The sequence below is a fragment of the Ruditapes philippinarum genome, unplaced genomic scaffold (genome assembly GCF_026571515.1).
Source record: "Ruditapes philippinarum isolate M1 unplaced genomic scaffold, ASM2657151v2 ctg198_1_1_1_1, whole genome shotgun sequence".
NCBI classification, from domain to species: domain Eukaryota; kingdom Metazoa; phylum Mollusca; class Bivalvia; order Venerida; family Veneridae; genus Ruditapes; species Ruditapes philippinarum.
The window spans coordinates 69,030-90,758 of NW_026866186.1; the positions used below are offsets into that span (position 1 = coordinate 69,030).

The 21,729-nt window shown below is 32.2% G+C and overlaps 1 protein-coding gene across 1 annotated transcript; it reads left to right on the forward strand.

Moving 5' to 3' along the window:
• Positions 1-607: 607 nt before the first annotated feature.
• LOC132731625 (uncharacterized) lies at positions 608-18,446 on the forward strand. The gene is made up of 4 exons (XM_060717836.1): positions 608-1,707; positions 4,817-5,004; positions 12,820-12,945; positions 13,329-18,446. The coding sequence occupies exons 1-4, from the start codon at positions 981-983 to the stop codon at positions 14,427-14,429; spliced, it is 2,142 nt and encodes a 713-aa protein (XP_060573819.1). The 5' UTR covers positions 608-980; the 3' UTR covers positions 14,430-18,446.
• The last annotated feature ends 3,283 nt before the right edge of the window (positions 18,447-21,729 follow it).

The window sequence follows — 21,729 nt, forward strand, 5'->3', positions numbered from 1 at the left end:
GGAAGCGGAGGCTACCCCCCCCCCCCCACTCCTTCCTTCCGTAAAAGAGCTTCAAAGTTTGCCTCCTGTAAATTAACTACTTTCTGTAACGAGTATACATATATTACCTTTTGAATATTTCCCCAAGATTCTCCTTCCCCTCTCCTCCTGATTCCCTTTCTCCCCATCATCATCATCATCATCATAATCATTATCACCATCATCATCATCATCATCATCATCATCATCATCATCATCATCATCATCACAACATCATCATCATCATCACAACATCAGCAACAACAATTTTTTCACAAACACCACTTTCAATACAAGATGTAAGAAGTTCTTTCAACTGCCCAACTTGATATTCAAAGGATAAAAAAAATGTAAAATACCAATCTAATCCTTTGAGACCTGAAAGTAATTTAAATCAAACGTAAAAACCATTGCCCATTTATTTAATAATTCAGCTTCAAAAGCAATTGATATATAATGAAGCTGAATTATTGGAGTGAACAAGAAAGAAGATGATACATCAAAAAGCGCCGCTAATTTCTAATTATCGCGCTCGCCGGACCACGACAGTGCGCATACATATTGATTATTGTTAAAATATAATAAAGATATGATTGGCGGGGGAAATTGTCATCGATCGCGTTAAAAGCCGTAGCAATCCGTATAGGAAACGTGCGGTGACTTCTGGGGGATTTCAGTGCTTTGTAAAATGTTTTATCTATACACAGACACACACAACGTTTTCAATTTAAGAAAGAAAGACGCTGGATTTTAGTCTCATTGCCTTGGTTATAATAAAGATAAAAAATAATTGAACGTAACTTATTTTACACTGGGGATGAAATCAGAATCGGGCATCATTTAATTAGAAGTTAAAAAAAAAAGTTTTAAAAAAAATGCAGTGAGATGAGTTGCCAAAAAATTCTGTAAAAATACAACGGATTTCATATTAATTCAGCAGGCAATTTATTTAGGCAGCAATTATGGAAAGTAACAAGGATTTCGAGGCTTACGCTACAAGTCTGTTTGGTAAGGATTACCATGATAAAACGGGCAAGAAAGGCAAACCCGCTCCATGGTTAGAGAAACCAGGTTATCACCCGGAGCCATTCGATGTTGTTGTTGTAGACAGAAATGAAAACGTCATCAAAGGAAAAGAGAAAGACAAACCACATAAAACAGGAATCGGTAAAAAAATAAGTGTAAAGAAAAAAACACAAAGTAAGGATGGACGCTTAACACCCGTATTTATAGACATGAATGATTCCCCTATCCCGGAAGACAAGACAAAGGGTGCGTTCAATAAAAGACGAAAGTCGGATCATAAAGAAAAGAGTAACGAGATAAATAAAGACAAGAAAAATAAACCTAAATTTGAACAGTTACGATTCGAAGGTGATGATTCAGGAATAAGTCTGAATGAAGACGGTGATGATAATGTTTTCCGGGAACATTTACCAAACAGACACGATGATTCTGGCAGTGAAAGTGATTTGGCTTACTTTTGTGTTGATCATATGAAAATGTGTAACTCTAAAGCTGAGTTCCGGAAACACCGCCGCTGTAATTTAGACGTCAAGTCCGGGGCGAGCACCCCAGCAACATCACGGACATCTCAGGAACGAGAAAAGAGTCGAACGACGCGGTTTCAGTCTTCCGAGGGACGGAGAACGTCATCAGTGTCACTATTTAGCCGCGGATCTAATACAGGTATAGTTAAAGATAATACAATTATACAAACAATTTTGTTTTCAGTAATTTCAATTAAAGAAAGTCTTAAAGATTACTTTACGTGTATTTTACTTACATTGTTAATTAAAACGTTCATTTTACTAGTGTTTTATTTTTGAAAGTCGCTTAATTTACCCTCTAATTGATTAAGTCACATATTTTGAATTTTTAGGGTAATTTTGCAAATGAATAATATATTCGGGATCTAGTAAAACATAGACAACTGCTATCGTCTCAGGTTAGGGGCGTTTTGGTGCTATTCACTACGCCCTCTCCGTGCGCACACTAAAGTAACAACAAACTCTAGTATGTGATGAAAGGCTTGTTCTTTCCCTATTTCATCCGCCATATAAAGAAATACTCGATTAAACATCTAAATTAATTCAGTGTCTAAAACTGACTATAAAAATGTGTTTTCACGTACATCATATATTTACCGGTATACAATTGTAATTAACTAACATATAAACACCTATGTTGTTGATGAAAAATTAAACTAAATGAGCCGTGTCACGACAAAACCAACATAGTGGGTTTTATGACCAGCATGGATCCAGACCATCCTGCGCATCCGCGCAGTCTGATCAGGATCCATGCTGTTCGCTTACCAACTCTATTACAAGTGGAGAAACTGATAGCAAACAGCATGGATCCTGATCAGACTGTGTGGATGCGCAGGCTGGTCTGGATCCATGCTGGTCATAAAACCCACTATGTTGGTTTTGTCATGACGCGGCTCAAATATCTTCATATTGTTTTAGATCTAATCTTACCCTTTTTTTTCTTGAATTATGCCAAACTCTTTTGACCTCTAATTGTTTATCCCTTTATCAAATACATCAACTTATTTATTTTATTATACTGAGTGAGTTAGTGATGGCCTAGTTCAGCTGCCACCACTGGCAACTACTTTAAATTCCTTGATAGTGAGTCTTTACATATATCAGCAAAACAAATAACTTATTTTAACAACACTTTTGAGGAAATACATGTATATGATAAAAAAATATTTTAAGTTAGTATAACCTGTTTAAGTGGGTGAATCAAATTTAAGACATGTAACGTAAACATAAAAGATAAAGATTCTTAATTAAATTTGATAGATTTGTTTTATGGTTGAAAACTTGACATTTCACGTTTTGTAGGTAACTATGTGTTCAATAATATCATGAAAGATTTATTTGTACACAACTGACTGCATCCCATTAATATTTTCAATAAATTTCTGACATGTTTTATTCACATTATTGAAAGCATTATTAAAAGTTTTTTGTCAGAATCAATTATCATTTATTGACACACGGGACATTTTCATAGAATTATTTCATATTTAAGATGTCAGTTTCTAAATGCATGATGTAAATATTTAAAAACATAATATGATATATGTCAAATATTTATCAACTTTTCTTCCAACATGTACATGTTTCTTGAAATGTACAAAGCAATATGTGCTGTATATATATATATAATTGTGATATATATAATTATGCTACATGTATTGTACAAAAGTATTGTGTGAATTTTGAGAAAAGAGAATAATTCCAAATATTTGTAGGCAAGAAATGTCTTTGTATATTTCCTTATGGGCGAATCATTACAAAAAGTAGCATAACATTTTATTGTTAGTGTGACTGTTACTATATTCGTGCGTGTAAAATAAGTGACATAAACATGTATGTATATTTTATGTTACTTTTCTTTCGGGGGCTCAACCATAACATTAAATTGGAAATAACAAAAATGAGGCGTTCAACCAAGGATTATGTTACATGTAGTTTGGAGCAGTTTTGTCCACCTATCTACGGTATTTGAGCCGCGTCACGACAAAACCAACATAAAGGGTTTGCGACCAGCATGGATCCAGACCAGCCTGCGCATCCGCGCAGTCTGATCAGGATCCATGCTGTTAGCTATCAGTTTCTCTACTTGTTATAGGGTTTGTAAGCGTTTGTAGTCTGGATCCATGCTGGTCGCAAACCCATTATGTTGGTTTTGTCATGACGCGGCTCAAATCCAGTTTACGGAGTACCATAAATAATGTGTCATTTGATAGATATAGATTTTCTGTTTAAAGTAGCGAAACTTACTGGAATTATTATTTTACGCTAAACTGACGTGACAGGAAGTTAATTTCCGGAAGTTTCATTTTAAACGAGCGTTCGCATTAACGCTCGTAACTCACGTCTGGTTTTACAATCATATTCTGTGAACATAATTGTGTCATTGTTTAATGAATGTTTTATATTTAGCACCAGATGTAAATTTATTTTTCTCATTGCAGGATAAATTAACTTAACTTTTCTGTATAATTTTATATTGTTATTTTAAAATTAATTGCTACAAAAGTTAAAGTTGCCATAAAATTATTGCTATGAAAAAGTTATAGTATAGCGACAAGACTGTTATGTGGAAATATCATGTCCTGGTGCGACATCGAAGGTCTTTCTCTACAGAAAATGATCGAGGCCATAGAACCCGAGAATTTATTTTCATTTATAACAGTCCAGTTCGATATACTTTAACTACTTTTTATCGCATGATAAATAGAAAATAAGAATTTTGATTAGACATGAAATTTTCATATACGAGTATATTTTTTCTTCCCCTTATAAATCAAATTCCCCACTCCTTTCCTCGGTTACTTTTTATGGTACATGTAAATGACATTAAGGAAAACGGTCTATCCCCAGTACCACATTACCTATCCCAAATCGTAAATATATTCGTTTTTTTCAAGTCTGAGTTTTGATATACATTGTTTAGTCCAGTTTGTTGTATTGTTTACGGTCACAGTTATTCATGAACCAAGTGAACACGTGCTTTATTCTAAATGATGCACACTTCGTTTCTAAAAATGTGCGTTATATGAGATATAGCACTGTGCGTTATTAGTTATTACAAATAAAGCATGTTATTGGGTATAAGAGAGACAAATCGCCGCATCACGTGATAATATGGTATTATAGAAATCTGATCAAAATAAATTCATTAATCTGACCATTGTATGATACTTGTACATCATCAAAACAGATATAGGAAAATATATCATTCATCATTCAATTTATATGATGGTTATTTTAAACAGGCAGAAGTTCGGTGGCGTTTGCCGGAATGCAGACGATGTATCTGCAGACGCTAAGAAAGCTGTATAAATATTCCGGGGTGATAATTGGGGACAGATTAAGTCTAAAGGATGAATTGCGAAACCAGAAGATTATGGTACAGGAGCAAATGTTAGAATATATGGAGGAATTAATTGCACATATCTTAAAAGTAAGTTGACATTAAAATAGACGGTGACACATTATTTTGTTAAAATTAAAACATCGTGTCATTTGTTGCTTCTTTGATAATGATATTATAATAAAGTTCATATTTTCCAAACATTTCATATCAATTCCGCTTTGTTGTAAACGCTTATGTGTTCCTCATAAAACAGAAACGTTCGTCTACTGCCTCATGTTAAAATGTATATATTGAGATCCCTATCATTAGGACAACAAAATTTCAAAATCAAACTTAAACGCGACCATTGTACCAATTTATTGGTGTAAAACTATAACTAAGTATTTATTTATTAGTTTATTAAAGTCTCATCAATGTACACAGTTAAAATACTTATAAAATACAATACAAATGCACATTGCCAATCTATAAGATTTACAAGAGACTAAAGGTTGACTTACTATTTACATGTAAAATTCTAAAAATCTAAAATACCCTTGCTAATTTAAACCCGAGTTGTGAACATAATTATGATAAAATGAACCTACTGAAGTAAATTAAAATACTGGGGTAGCAAAGTACCTCAAATATTCTATATAGAAATTAATATTGTGGTTAAATTTAACCAAAATCCGGTTTAGAAGATTACTAGCAAAGGTATTTTCTAGATAGTACATGTATATCTAAGAACACATAAAAGTTATTTAAAATAATGTCAGTTGTATAAAATTAGTTTTCTTCCATTCAATATATTAAAACAGGTAAGTATTAAGTATTTTATAACTGCGTCTCTATTTAAAGTATGCAAAGCTATATATCAGCTAAAAATTATTGTTTGGAATTTTAACAAGAATACCTCCTAAATACCTTTATAATATAAATATGATTGTTTAGTTCCTAAAATAAGAATTGCGCATAATCAAAAATCATCGATAAATGGTACTAAAATGGTAAGAAACAGCAAAAAAAAAAAACAACACAAAAAAACCCCACAACCCCCCCCCCCCAAAAAAAAACAACAAAAAACAAAAAAAAAAAAAAAAAAAAAAAAAACAAACACACACAGACACACAAAATTACTACAAATTGCAGCATAATATTTTGTTCCGCAACATTTTATTCTACTTATTGTGCAATATTTATGTGTGTTAACTAGCGGAGACATTCTATGTTACAACTGTTTCAGAAATTGGACAATATTATTATGGAAACAGTATAGCTTTACTGCTCATATATTGTTTAATGTAAACTACATTAATTTTCTAATCCGGCTCTTTAAATAAAAAGTTATCTATTGTAGAATTATGGTAACATATATATAGACAATGAATGACAATGTCAATGAGGTTTGTCAACTCTATGAAAGGATCAAAACTAGTTTTGAAACTTTAGCCTGGATCAAACATATAAACTATGATCAAATGCTAATTAAACACATCCCTCCCGGCGTGTCTCAGTTCTCTGTGGGCCGCTATATTAACATTGTTTATTCTTGAACAAACACTTTCCCTGACATAAATAAATATAGCCTGCTGCTCTATTTAATAATGCAAATATTATATCATACATCTAAACAAATAATTTTTCTAAGATGTCAAATTTATATGTTATACAGTTTGTAAGCATTGCAAGTATCTCTCAGTATTTGTAAGTTTAAATTTGTACCGAAGATCTTCACCAATATTTGAAAAATATTTCTGGACACACAGATGACGTCACTTGATTCCAATGCTTATCGATACTTATTCATGCTCATTTATTCTTTTTAACGCTTATTCATTCTTACAGACTCAAAGACTTTTGGGTGTGGAGCTCAAAATGCGTTAAAATAAAAAAAATTATATTTGTCAATCCCAGCACATATGCTTGTCATATGTATCAAAAGAACCTAATTTAAGCTGTTTTAAATAAAAAATTCATATTCTAACGTCTATAATAATGCACGCATTACAGACGTTGAGATGTTATTTTTTTTCAAAACATTATTTACAAGTTATTTGGATTTTAACGCACCTCAAGTGTCTATGCTCACGCCCATACCGTGTCTCGTGCTTTTTTATGTAAAGTTACTAAAACTGTATAAAATATATGTTCGTGAAGTTGGCAGCCTAGCAGCCTAGCAGTCTAGCAGCCTGAAGTTGGCAGCCTAGCAGCCCAGCAGCCTAGCAGCCTGAAGTTGGCAGCCTAGCAGCCTGGCAGGCTAGCAGCGTAGCAGTCTGGCAGCCTAGCAGCCTGGCGGCCTAGCAGACTAAAGAAAACTAAGAATAGTACAAACATGAAATCGTCGGAAATACATTAGTAGCACTTCTTTAGATCATTCCACGCCTTTTTCAATATCGTGATCTTTATTTAACATAATTTTTTCATTCCGACGCTTCGAAATTTGTGAAGTGAGCAGCCTAGCAGTATAGTACAAACATGAAAACCGTCGGAAATGAATCGGTAGCAAATACTTAGACAATTCCACGTCTTATTTCAGTATCGCGTACTTCATTTTTTAGTTAAATTTAAATATTGAACTTTTTTTTTTTTTTTTTTTTGTTGACACTTCGAAATTTGTAAAGTTAGCAGCCTAGCAGCCTGGCAGCCTAGCAGCCTAAAGAAAACTAAGGATAATACAAACTTGAAAACCGTCGGAAATGAGTCGGTAGCACATACTTAGACCATTCCACGTCTTTTTTTCAATATCACGATCTTTTTTTTTATAAATATTGAACTTTGTTTTTATTTTTTTTTTTACACTTCGAATTTGTGAAGTTAGCAGCTTAGCAGCCTAACAGCCTGGCAGCCTAGCAGCCTAGCAGCCTAAAGAAAACTAAGGGTAATACAAACATGAAAACCGTCGGAAATGAATCGGAAGCATACAATTAGTCCATTCCACGTCTTATTTCAGTATCGCGATCTTTATTTTTTTTAAATATTGAACTTTTTTTTTTGAAACTTCGAAATTTGTGAAGTTAGCAGCCTAGCAGCCTGGCAGCATAGCAGCATAGCAGCCTAAAGAAAACTAAGGGTAATACAAACATGAAAACCGTCGGAAATGAATCGGAAGCACACATTTAGTCCATTCAACGTCTTATTTCAGTATCGCGATCCTGGCAGCCTAACAGCCTAGCAGCAACTATTATCCTTAGTTTTCTTTAGGCTGCTAGGCTGCCAGGCTGCTAGGCTGCCAGGCTGTTAACTTCATAAATTTCGAAGTTTCAAAAAAAAAAAAATAACAAAGTTCAATATTTAAAAAAAATAAAGATCGCTATACTGAAATAAGACGTGGACTAGTCTAAGTATGTGCTACCAATTAATTTTCCACGGTTTTTATGTTTGTATTATCCTTAGTTTTCTTTAGGCTGCTAGGCTGCCAGGCTGCTAGGCTGCCAGGCTGCTAGGCAGCTAGGCTGCTAACTTTACAAATTTCGAAGTGTCAAAAAAAAGTTCAATATTTAAAAAAATAAAGATCGTGATACTGAAATAAGACGTGGAATGGTATAAGTATGTGCTACCAATTCATATCCGACGGTTTTCATGTTTGTATTATCCTTAGTTTTCTTTAGGCTGCTAGGCTGCTAGGCTGCTAACTTCACAAATTTCGAAGTGTCAAAAAAAAAAAACAACAAAAAAAAAAACAAAAAAACAAACAAACAAAAAAAACAAACAAAAAAACAAACAAACAACAAAGTTCAATATTTAAATTTAACTAATTTAATTATTTAAAAAAATGAAGTACGCGATACTGAAATAAGACGTGGAATGGTCTTAGTTTTTGATACCGATTCATTTCCGACGGTTTTCATGTTTGTACTATCCTGCTAGGCTGCTAACTTCACAAATTTCGAAGCGTCAGAATGAAAAAAAATATGTTAAAATAAAGTTCAGCATCTTAAAAAAATAAAGATCACGATATTGAATATGGCGTGGAATGATCTAAAGAAGTGCTACTAATGTATTTCCGACGATTTCATGTTTGTACTATTCTTAGTTTTCTTTAGGCTGTTAGGCTGTCAGGCTGCTAGGCTGCTAGGCTGCCAACTTCAGGCTGCTAGGCTGCTGGGCTGCTAGGTTGCCAACTTCAGGCTGTTAGGCTGCTAGGCTGCCAACTTCACGACCATATAATATATATCATTTAAGAAAATGTTGAATTTTCTTTTTAAAGTTATCTTAACTTGAAAATATAAAAACGTGATATATAATTTTTACAAAGGTTCATGTGTTTCCCATTTTATTCATTATTTTTGAACGATATCCTTTCAGTATTCTTCATGCGGATACAGCCATGCCTATTGCTGTCAAAGGAACGTAAATCTGACCATTGTTGTTGTCATGGCAACACAGTTCTGACCATTGTTGTTGCCATGACAACACAGTCCTACAGTTCTGACCATTGTTGTTGTCATGACCACACAGTTCTGATCATTGTTGTTATCATGGCAACACAGTTCTGACCATTGTTGTTGTCATGGCAATCTGACCATTGTTGTTGTCATGGCAATCTGACCATTGTTGTTGTCATGACAACACAGTTCTGATTATTGTTGTTATCATGGCAACACAGTTCTGACCATTGTTGTTGTCATGGAAACACATTTCTGACCATTGTTGTTGTCATGGCAACATATTACTGACCATAGCTGTTGTCATGGCAATCTGACCATTGTTGTTGTCATGACAACACAGCTCTGACCATTGTTGTTATCACGGCAACACAGTTTTGACCATTGTTGTTGTCATGTCAATACAATTTTGACCATAGTTGTTGTCATGACAACACAGTTCTGACCATTGCCTTTGTCATGACAACAAAAGCAAGACCAATATTGTTTTCAATGCAACAGAGTTCTGGCCATTGTTGTTGTCATGACAACACAGTTCTGACCATTGCCTTTGTCATGACAACAAAAGCAAGACCAATATTGTTTTCAATGCAACAGAGTTCTGACCATTGTTGTTGTCAGGTGTAGTCTGGCATTGTTTGCCCGAAAATATCTTTACCATTCATAATTACAAATACTCATCAATAAACCTTTACGCTTTATTATTATATAAAACTATGACTTAGTTAATCTACAACTATAATTGTCACCTGCAGCTGCAAATACAAGAAAAACAATAAGAATATCAATACTTTTTACAACATTCATAAAAAACAAATGTAATTATTTTGAAGCTGATTAATAAAGTTCTAAAATAAAATTTAATTATGCAACGTAAACATTCCCATATTGTTGTTTCAGCCAAGTTTTTTTAACACCTCATTGTAGATTTACGACCGGGGAGATTAAATAAATATTTAAAGTTCAACGCCTAATACCTTGAACGTGTAAAATTATAGTCCATTGATCTAGACATTCAGATAATATGTCTGATCCTAGTCTTTTTGTGTCACCATTTGTAAAATGGCAGAGTCACCAAGACATAAAACTTAACCTCATTAATTGACATTATAGTCCTGAAGTCTGTTTGTCTCCAATGCAACCCCTGGACTGCTTTTCCCGCCAGTTTTTGTTTTTGTTTTACGTATGGTTTACAACGTGCAGTTCCAGTTCCATTGTATTAGTGTAAACTGAGCGTCTCACATTTATATGATAAGAACAGATTAAAACTGTAAAACTGTTGGCTTCTGATTTTTTTGTTTTATGGTATTGTTGATATACATTTAAAATATTAAGACGACACATTCTGTGGTATCGAAAGTACTTAATACTATAAAGATCAGCTTCATCTTGCAAACAGATCCGATTTACATTTACTATGGAATAATAACTAACCAGATTTTTATGAATCCGGGAACCGGGAAATAAAGATAAGAAAATGAATTCTTCAAACCAGTCATAATTGACCGGGTATAAAAGACCGAGTATATCCCTTTTTTCCTTCAGTAGAGCAAACAAACCACGTAAATAAATATATTAACTGCAATATTTATTCATTTACATTACATTATAAGGAATTGTACGGATTAATTAATTATACTTTGGTGATAACATATTCGTCGTAATTTGTAATTTAACTTCAAATGTCACATAAATATGTGTGCTTCTGCAAAATAATGCATTTTAAATTTAGAAATACATCAATAGTTATTCATAAACTTAGAAATGAAAATACAATTGTGAACCAATAATTTATTTAAAGTGAAAATTAATATGTTGTTGCAACTTTTAATATTTCATGCAAATCTGAATGACAGAAAGTCATATTAACTAATAACTAGCATCCGGTACCCGGTATGCGCGCAATGCCGTTTAGTGACATTACGGATTGTTATCCAGTGGGCTATATAGTAGACAAATCCCGTGAGGTAAATTAAAATTTATAAACATAATTTCAGCGAAAAGAACCTGGAAATGTCCGTCTGACTTTCTGTTGATGACATAGCTGGCTATCGTATTAGGATTAATGCCCACGCACGGCTATTTTTAAAAGAATCTTTTAATAAGTGGTTACAAAGACGGCAGTGAATAATTTGCGGCACACAACTGCAGTATATTGCACGTGCGGAAATGAAAGGATATAATCCCGATATATAAAATATCGGTTACAATATCTAATATAGATTTCTTATACAAGTACACCGAACATCCTGCATTCTGTCTGGAAATTAATATTTTCTGACAGCAGTCTGGAATTGTATGTAATTAAATGATGAGCTATTTTATGAAAGAAGGCATAGAATATGACGGCATATATACACAAACTTGGAGCACATACAAACCTGTACATAATCATGTGCATATCTGTAAACTCGTGTTCTATTTCAAAGTGTTTGTACTTAATTTTCTAACGTTGTATGCATATTCACTTTACGCAGTGAAATATGTTTCAATAAAAATGAATAAATAAATAAATAAATTAATTAATAAATAAATAAATAAATAAATAAATAAATAAATAAATAAATAAATAAATAAATAAATAAATAAATTAATTAATAAATTAATTAAACACTTATTGCTGATATTATATGTAGACATACACAGAGAAAAAGTTAACTAGATAACAAATAGCAAAACAAATGATCGGTTAAACTAATGCATCAATACCTTTGATATAAAATGATAGATTGGTATCATTTTCATATAGGAATTGTCAAATTATAGAATAGTATTTTCATTTTAAAACAAAAATTGTAAAAATCAGCATTTTCATTTCTGGACATTGTTTAATTTGGTATAATTATTGTGGCAGTTATTAAAGGGATACAAAAAATCAAAATGTCCTCTTTGAAAAAAAGAAAACATTTTAGTTTTAAATGGAGTTGACTTCTATATTTTGTCGTGACGCGGCTCAAATGTGTTTTCCCAAACTTACCCATGGGTATAAACAATTCTCTTAAATTTACAAATTGATTCTTTGGTGAACGGGAGAGCGCCGTTTAGCTATAACTCCCCGCATTTGCAGAAATCCGGACAACATCAATATGGATCTAAACATTAGAGTTCATTTCTCACGGAAAGAAATGTTAAAGCAACTAACAATATACTTTGTTTTAAATAAAAGCATTTGCAACATAATCGTCTCTATCATGTTGTTCTCATGGAGTCGATGTTCTCTGGGATATCCAATTTACCGTTAACCCCTTACCTCTCTAACAATACGTAATGGACGTGTCCATTTTACAATGTGGACAAGACCTTTCCTTATTTACAGGGAAAATTTTCAAAATATGTACTGACCGAATAGCGAACAGTGCAAACCATAGAGGGCGGCTGATCTTGGTCTTGGTAGAGTAAGCAAAGAAAATGTTTTATGTGATGGTATCTCATAAATTCTTGGCAAACCACACAACAACTCCTTGTTTAAGCATTTATTCATGCAGATTAATAAAGAAATTATCATAAAGTAAATTCATTGCCTATTCTTTTCCAGTTGAAGAATTATTTCCTGGCCGATTTAGACATTCGCCATAAATCCGGCCTTTTAGATATCTCCCAGCAGGTTGCGAAGATTCACAAGTTTAAATTGGAAACTCAAGCTCTGTGGGATAAGTTACAGGTAAATTCACATTTCTTCTACATTTAAATGTATTATCATTAATATTAAACTGATATTTCAAGCCCATATGAACATGTACGGTTACATTTTTTTTTCTTAAAAAAAGAATGAAAGAAATAAATCTGACGAAATCAGACGAGTTATGAACATATACACTCATAGTAAATTACCATCTAAGTATTCAGGGGAATTTTGTAGAAGCCAAAACAATAGCATAGGCTTTCCGACTTGCACGTATACATGAACTTAATCATGTTATACAACCAGAATTAGTGTATACATTTTTATAACATACCGTGTTAGCACACATTTGCTGTCATTAAAATAAACCGTAATGTAATTATTTATCTTTCTCTATTCAAAACCTATTATTTACTCATCAGGTACCAACAGATTTCAATGATTTCGAGGGATACAAAGGCATCATTCTAGAAACAAAAGAAAAGACGGCCGTGCTTCAAGTAATAATGCAGGGCATATTCGGCTCATGCAAGAAGTATAAATACCATTTAGAACCTGCGCCGGAAGTTGAAGAGTTTTATGAGAGAGATATTATCGCTCACGTTGAGGAAATAAAAGTCACGACACTTCTCCCGCCATTTTTATGTGTGAAAACAACAGATGACGATGATGATGACGACGAGTCTGTATCAGATTTTACGTCCTTAAAATCTATAGAAGGTTTTGAACATGTATGTGGGAAGAATGAAACTGCAAACGAGACATGTTGTTTCACGGGCTGTGCTTATATAACCGACGATTCTGTTCTCTTAGCTGATTGGTCTAATGGCTCTATAAAATTGCTGAATAAGCAAGGACTGGTGGCTGACTATATGCAGTTTAAGAAAAGTCCATGGGATGTTGTAAGAAACTCTAGTGGTCAAGTAGCGGTGACCGTTCCACATTTACAAAAAGTATTCATTATTGAAGCTGAGCCGCATCTTCGGATTGTCGGACAATTCAGCACGAGGTGTGATTGTTTTGGAATATGCAAAATAGGCGATAATTATGCAGTGACATGTGACCCGTGGAGTAAAATGCCGTCTTTACGGGTTTTTAATGAACTTGGAAACGTGTTGCTTAAAGTGCAGACGGATTCACTTGGAGATAACTATTTTAAATGTCCATTACATGTGTGTTCCGATTTTTTCAGTACTGTGATGTATGTGTCAGACTCTACTGCTGACTGTGTTTATGCCATTTCCGTTTCCGGTAGCATAATCTTCTGTTACAGGAACGAATATCTCGAGTACCCGACTGGTGTTGAAACAGACAGAAACAACTGTTTACACGTCTGTGGGAAAGTGTCATCAAACATTCACAAACTTACAAATAAAGGAGAATTACAGGAAAAACTTCTGCAAAACAATGGTGATGTACAACATCCTTGCGCAATCGCGTTTCATCCAGATGGTGATCACATGATCTTAACTGACCTTAAAGGTGACATGGCCTCGGGTTACTGGAAATTACATTTCATGTAGACAGTAAATGTAAAGATTAAGTAGAAAGGTACATGTATCGCATTTAGGGAAAAGGGTAGAAACGAAGATGTTAAACATGTCTGTATTGATACATAAGCGGCTGATTGAAGGTATTTTCAAAAGGTCTAACGCTACAATATCACATACTGATGAACGACCGTGATAGCACAAGCATGGAGAAATGCAAGAACTGTTGATGTATATATGTAAATTTTCTTTTAAAATATCGGTAAAGTTTGGCCGGCCAAACAAATTTAATGCAACAAATTTTCCATTTTTAGAAGATCATCTTATTGTAAAATATTAATTTAATTTATGTGGGATTTATGAACCATTTACAGTATTGAGTCATTTCAGTTGTAGATCATAACCTACATTATGTGATGTAGATCATATCATACATTATGTGATGTACATCATATCATACATTATGTGATGTAGATCATACCATACATTATGTGATGTAGATCATATCATACATTATGTGATGTAGATCATATCATACATTATGTGAGGTACATCATATCATACATTATGTGATGTAGATCATATCATACATTATGTGATGTACATATTGTCGCTTCATTTATGTGATGTACATATTGTCGCCTCATTTTGTGACTGGATCTGTCTTATTTCTCATTTTGTTACACACGACGCGGATAACAAACACTCCTATAATATATATAGCTGCCAGTTAAGATCGGAATATCCGGCTCGAGGGCGAATGTTCTAGACTATATATCGAGAATCTGCTTCAAATACGCGAGACCGAGATATTCCTGCCAGTGTGTGTTTCATTTTTCGTTTAAATGTTACATATTAATTTAGGTTTGAAAAAAAAATAACGAAAAGAAATATACTTCTATGAAGCACTTTTTTCTTATGAAATAGCGTATACATTTAACATTTTTATTCATAACGCCGGTGAAACGACGACTTTTCAAGTACGCGAATCATCCAAGAACTAGAGAGGTTACGATAACATTTCTACACTAGAAAGTTTGACATGCAAGAAACAAATAACGACTCTCAATCTGTGATAGTGCAATGTAAATTGTCTCTATAGTGAAGTTTTTATCATTATAATTGTTCTCAATATCAGAAATACATTATACATAGAATTACATTTTAGAATGTTCCATGTCAGTGATATTAAATCATATTGCTATAAAACTTTGTAAACAATATATTAATTCATGTACGTAATATAAACTAGAAGAACTTTGTTTATGTTAGATTTTTAAACAATATAAGTTTGTGCATGGTTACTATTTTTGTTTGAAGTTTACCAACTTCTAAAAGAAGCTAAACGTGATATCGAAATAACAACAACAACAACAACAGCGACAGCAACAATAACATGAAAATCTAAAAGCTGCCACAGAAACATTTTAAAGCTAGTGTATCAAGATAAAGCTGTAATTTAATGAACGACAGTGAGAGTGTACTTAAATCAATGATTCTCGGTGTCATAGTCTTATGTTATTTTATCAGTTTGTTTGGACACTGTGTAAAACGATCATACTAGTGGTACAGATCGATCTATCTATTGGACCAAATACCTGTTTCAGTCAAGCTCCAGCGGGATTATTTGTTTTACGTTCTTTGATCAAACAATGAAACAGAGCTATATTTGTTGCTATAGGTGAAAATGGCAGCAGAAAAATAAATACAATAATCACCTTTACTGATTATTCTGTTGATACTTTACTGGCTCCATTAAACTCGCGCTATTTCACGTGGCTTTGTTTTCATTCAATGGTTTTAGTGTGCTTCATTTTTATATCTTAAATGATATTAAATTTCACACGATACATTTGTAAATATGAAATGTTTATTGTTTAAGCATTGATAGAAACAATACTACACAATATAGGTGAAATTATCAAAGAATGCAGGAAAAAACACACTTAAATAACATTTATGTAAGTGACATTTATATAAGTGAATTTTAACTTGTATTTCAAATATTTAATCAAACTATTATAACTGCATCTGGTAATTACCATTTTGTTATATTTTTCAAGATTTTGTGTTACCATTGACGAACCTTTCACTCATAAGAGTGCAAAATATTGAAAACAAATAAACCTTATTATGAGTTTCAAAATAACAGCTCTTCTGTTCCCTCGAGAAATGTCACGCAGTCCAGTTGAATGTCTTTTATAACGTATTTTCATTAAAGAATAAACTTAGTAAGAATACGACTATTCCGATCATCAATAATGCACTCGAGGTGACTTTGAATTTCCACGCGCGCAGTCCTTTAATAACGCATTAACCATGGCAAATTAATACGGCATTGAGGGACTTTCGAAGAATAACATGTAAACTTGATTTTTGCATTATTTAGCTACGATATTGTTAGCAATAAATAAGAATCAATAATGGTACCAAGATGCTATTAGCTGTCTACGTATCAATAAATATATGATAAATTAGTGTAGGCGAATGACCTTTTTAATGTTTTAAAGATTTTATATTGCCTACTAATGCTTTGCAGGGTTTCTCCAAAAGTCACGTAAATATTTTTGTAATTCTTGTATAAAATACAACCAAATCTAAATACACTCAAAGACTATAATATTGGCTTTATTTTGATTTTTATCTATTGACACATTTATTACTATGTATGAATTTTGATTAAATGTAGATGTCACGCCCATAATGAAGTATTTCCGGATTGGTAATATTTGTTTATTTTCATACAGACAAATGTTTCATTTTGAACAAATCTGCCAAGTAAGTTTCTAACATACATAATATTGTCACAAACATTTCTTGTCCTTTGGGTATAAAATGTCCTGATATTTGAATAACAGCTATTTTCTGTGATAAATATTTATTCAGCGTATTATTTGATATGTTATCAGTATTTGTATGAATACATAATTATGTTTATAATGATTTTCTATTTTGTAAATTTGTTATATGTATCTGCTATAACAAGATTTGTTTATATGTATTTTTGGTGTTATTATTGTGTTTTAGGAATAATTTTTCATCTTTATTGAATTTGTCACGCATATTTCATGAAATATTTATATGTCAGTCATTTTTCGTGCAATTGTTTATATGCCATCAATATTTCAAGCAACGTTTTTTTTTGTCACGCAGATTTCACGAATGTTTATTTGTCAGTCATTTTTTGTGTATTTGTTTATATGCCATGCATCTTTCATGCAATGTTTATTTGTCACGCATATTTCATGAAATGTTTATATGTCAGTCATTTTCATGCAATTGTTCATTTGTCACGCATATTTCAGGTAACGTTTATTTGTCAGGCATTTACTAAGCTTTGTCGTACCTATTTTATGCAATGTTTTTTTTCATTGTCATTCGTTTTTATGTAATGTTCATTTGTCACGCATAATTCAAGCAATTTTATTTGTCAGGTATATTCTATATATGCTTTGTCATACCCATTTTATTCAATGTTTATCTTTATTTGTCATTCGTTTTTCATGCAATGTTTATTGTCATTTGTTTTTCATGTAATGTTCATGAATATTTCATGTTGTTTTTATTCGTCACGCATTTTTCATGCAATGTTTATTTGGCATTACTTTTAATGCAATGTGTTTTTGGCGTTCATTTTTCATGCAATTGTTATTTGAAACGCATATTTTATGCAATTTGTATTTGTCAAATATACCCCATGCAGTGTTTTTTTTGTCACGTATATTTCATGTCATGTTTATTTGCCACTCATTGTCATACCTATTTCAAGCATTTTTTGTCATGAATATTATTTTAGTTTTTTTATTCGTCATGTAATGTTTATTTGTCTCGATATTTCATGGATTGTTTATATATCATGCAATGTTTATTTACCATACATATTGCACGCAGTTGTTATCTTTATGCATATTCCATGCAATTGTTATTTGTTACATGTATCCATTGATGATATATTATATATAAGAAGCACTGTTTTTTTTTCTGTTATAGTGCGCAGTGACGTACAAATACAGTAAAAGTTGACATGACGTCTGTTATGCAATAAATGATTTCAAAGGATAGTCGAGTTGTTCATTTAATTTTATTTTTCACCTTATTACATACATGTATAACCGACGCACTTTCAGAATTTGCATCACGTGATGTTCCAAAAGAAATCAATATTGGACCCATTCTAATCCATTCAGTCTCCTTTTTATTTTCAGAGTAAAAAAAAACCAAAACGGATTATCAAATCCATGGCACACCCTTATAGCCTCGCTTTCATTTCCAGAGTCCAAAAGGTTAATATCAAATCCATATCGCACCTAATATGACCTCGATTTTATTTTGAGTTCAAAAATTCAAATCAAGTTCTTATTGTAACTGAAGCAAGAAATTTCTGTCATAATGTCAAAAAATGATGATGTGGAATAAAGAGGTCATTAAATATGGTTGGGAACAATACTTTTGGACTCATACACAGCTGCAAAGCATATACCAGACTCTGCTAGCACCTCGTCCAATATAGTTCTGAAATTTCAATAGAATTCTGTATTGTCCTCAACAATGTAAAATAACAATATCATATTCCTGTTGCTGTGGTATGTGTGTATCAACTTTTACAACTTTCTTAAGGTCGATTCTCGAAACAATTGTAGTGCAATGTATTATTTAGCACACATGCATATTGCACGTAAACAGGATGAAATGTTCCAGAACAAAATATTATGCTACTTTTTATCTGTTTTGCAATGAGTTCATGCATATGCCATTCGTTCCGAAGGAAACAAGTACATGTATTTCGAATAATTCAAACAATTATTTGTAGATACAGGAGATTTATAGCTTCACGCACTTAAATCCCACTGCTGTTTTTCATTGACAGCTAAATTTGCATTTTATAAATGTGTTAAAGTATTTTTTCCCTCGGTCTACCACTTTGTTTTGTTTTATTGTCTTTGTATCTTTGTTTTATATGTATATGTATAAAAGAGTCTTTAATACATAAACGATCTAACCGTTCACAAAAGAATAATCAACGAATAAACCAGTATAATGTGGAAATATATAAATGAATTAGGAAACATTTTCCCGCTACTTATAGACATGTTTGTTGACTTTTTGTTGATGTTCGAATCACCCAAAGGCGGGGTTTCTGATGCAAACTGCAAGGATAAGTTCTATTTTGCCAAAAGAACGTTGATGACATTTACGCTTGAAGTCCAGACCCCAGAATATGAACAAGAGCCGAGAGAAAAACCCATTTTATCAACGTAATAAACAAAACAAAATTCTATATGTTTCAAAATCAAACTCTTGAATGGCATTTTCATATTTTTACAACTTGTTTATATATCTTTGAATATGTTTTTATTTTAAGACTTAAAAGATGCCCCATATGCATGGGCACATGTTTTAGTTGTCGGAACAGATGTGTCAAAGGGCAGGCTATTTGACGGGGATAATAAATGTTTTTTTTTCATATTTGTAAAAAGGAATTAAAGTGATAAGTTAATTGCTATAAATTCCATTAAGTGTCCACTAACTTTTAAATATTAATTTGTGATAATTACAGTGGAAACAATTGTAGAAACAGAACAATAGTCCGTCATATATTATCAATATTTTTTTTTCTTTTAACATGATTTATGTATTGACATTGTACAAATTCTAATAAAAACGTTTTGAACTGTAACGAGAAAAACTATTATATGACATTTACAACATAAATTGAATTTCCTTCATGAGTTATGACGATACTCTATGTTAATTAATATAATACAATAAAACTGCCATTGGGTCAATGTCTAATTAAAACGGATCCTTTGTTCAAGTTAAAATATAACATCTTGTTATTTATTGATCAATTTAGAAGGTACAAAATTAGAAACATACAAAGCATAAAAACAATATATAACATACAACAAAACGTTTCTAATCTACAACTAAACGTCCTTCATCACAAATTGTTTCATTATTGGATATGTTATTTGCTTTTTAAGTCTGAATTTGATATTCAAGCTACACAACACATGTTCCACTTTCAAAATCACATTATATTTTGTTCCGATTATTATTGCTTGTTTACAGCACAGTCATTCTTTAATTTGGGAACCACACTCCACTTTTCATGAAATGACATTGAAGGTTTCATTATCTCCACCATGTCACATTAACACAATTGCGGTTGTTTCTACATGTTCTAAATTCACAATATATAGTTGTCAGGTATAAATGTATAAATGTCGAATACTGCTGAAGCCGGTGCTAGAGGGAGTGGCCGGAAACTTGCACTTACCACGACAGTCCATGGATAGGCTAACTTAAACAGACCCTGCATCATTGTCATTTTATGTTTTCCGTTGAAAGCGATCTTTGGGGAGTCTTCTTTATAAATAAATACAAAAGAAACCAACAACAACAATAACAAAATCTTAAATAATAATAATAATAATAATAATAATAATAATAATAATAATAATAATAATTAATAATAATAATAATAAAACTAACTGTATAAGGCAATGGTAACGCAGATTGCTGCGGATCATTTGTATATGGAGGTTAAAACTGGTAAGTAACTGATATGTGGAATTTTGTTGTGACAGTGAAAAAAAAATAAAATAAAGTAAAATGACTTTGAGTGTTTTATTATACCGTTACTTAAAATAACAAGTATTTGATTCGAGATTATCAATTTGAAACTGGAGTTTCAATAATTATTATATATATAAAGTTAAACCTAATATTTACAGAACAGAAGGTCACTAACAAAGAGATGAATTCTCTATTCATTCCCTTCTATTACAGTAACAGGATCAATTCTCGGATTCTGCACCATGTCTGGTACTGTATATTATATAATGTAAAACTAACATAGACATCAATGTACACATCAACCTCCCAACATATGAAGAAAAATAATGAACATTACTTTCAGTCTCAACAATGAGTACAATATTATCTACACAATTATATTAAGATGGAAATAAAATCATTTTCTCCATAAATTCCTAATCCGAGCAGCAAAGACTTCTATCAGCAAATAAACAGTAATCGTGATAAGGGGCAACATTGTGAGACTGCGGACTTAGACTGTATAACACAGTGGTTATATGACCTATAGCATAATATCATGGTTACCTTCAAGTCCTATAAATGAAGGTATTACTTAACAAAAGTCAGTAAACGAAAAAAAAAAGATAACTTCTATTTTTCCCTCTAGTTTGTACAATATTACATATGATCAACAGCAACCTTTCATTTTGTAATTTTGATCGTGTCTTTATCGTTTGATTCCGTCCATTTTGATCTATGGTCATCTAAATCATTTTGTAAATTAATTGCTTTG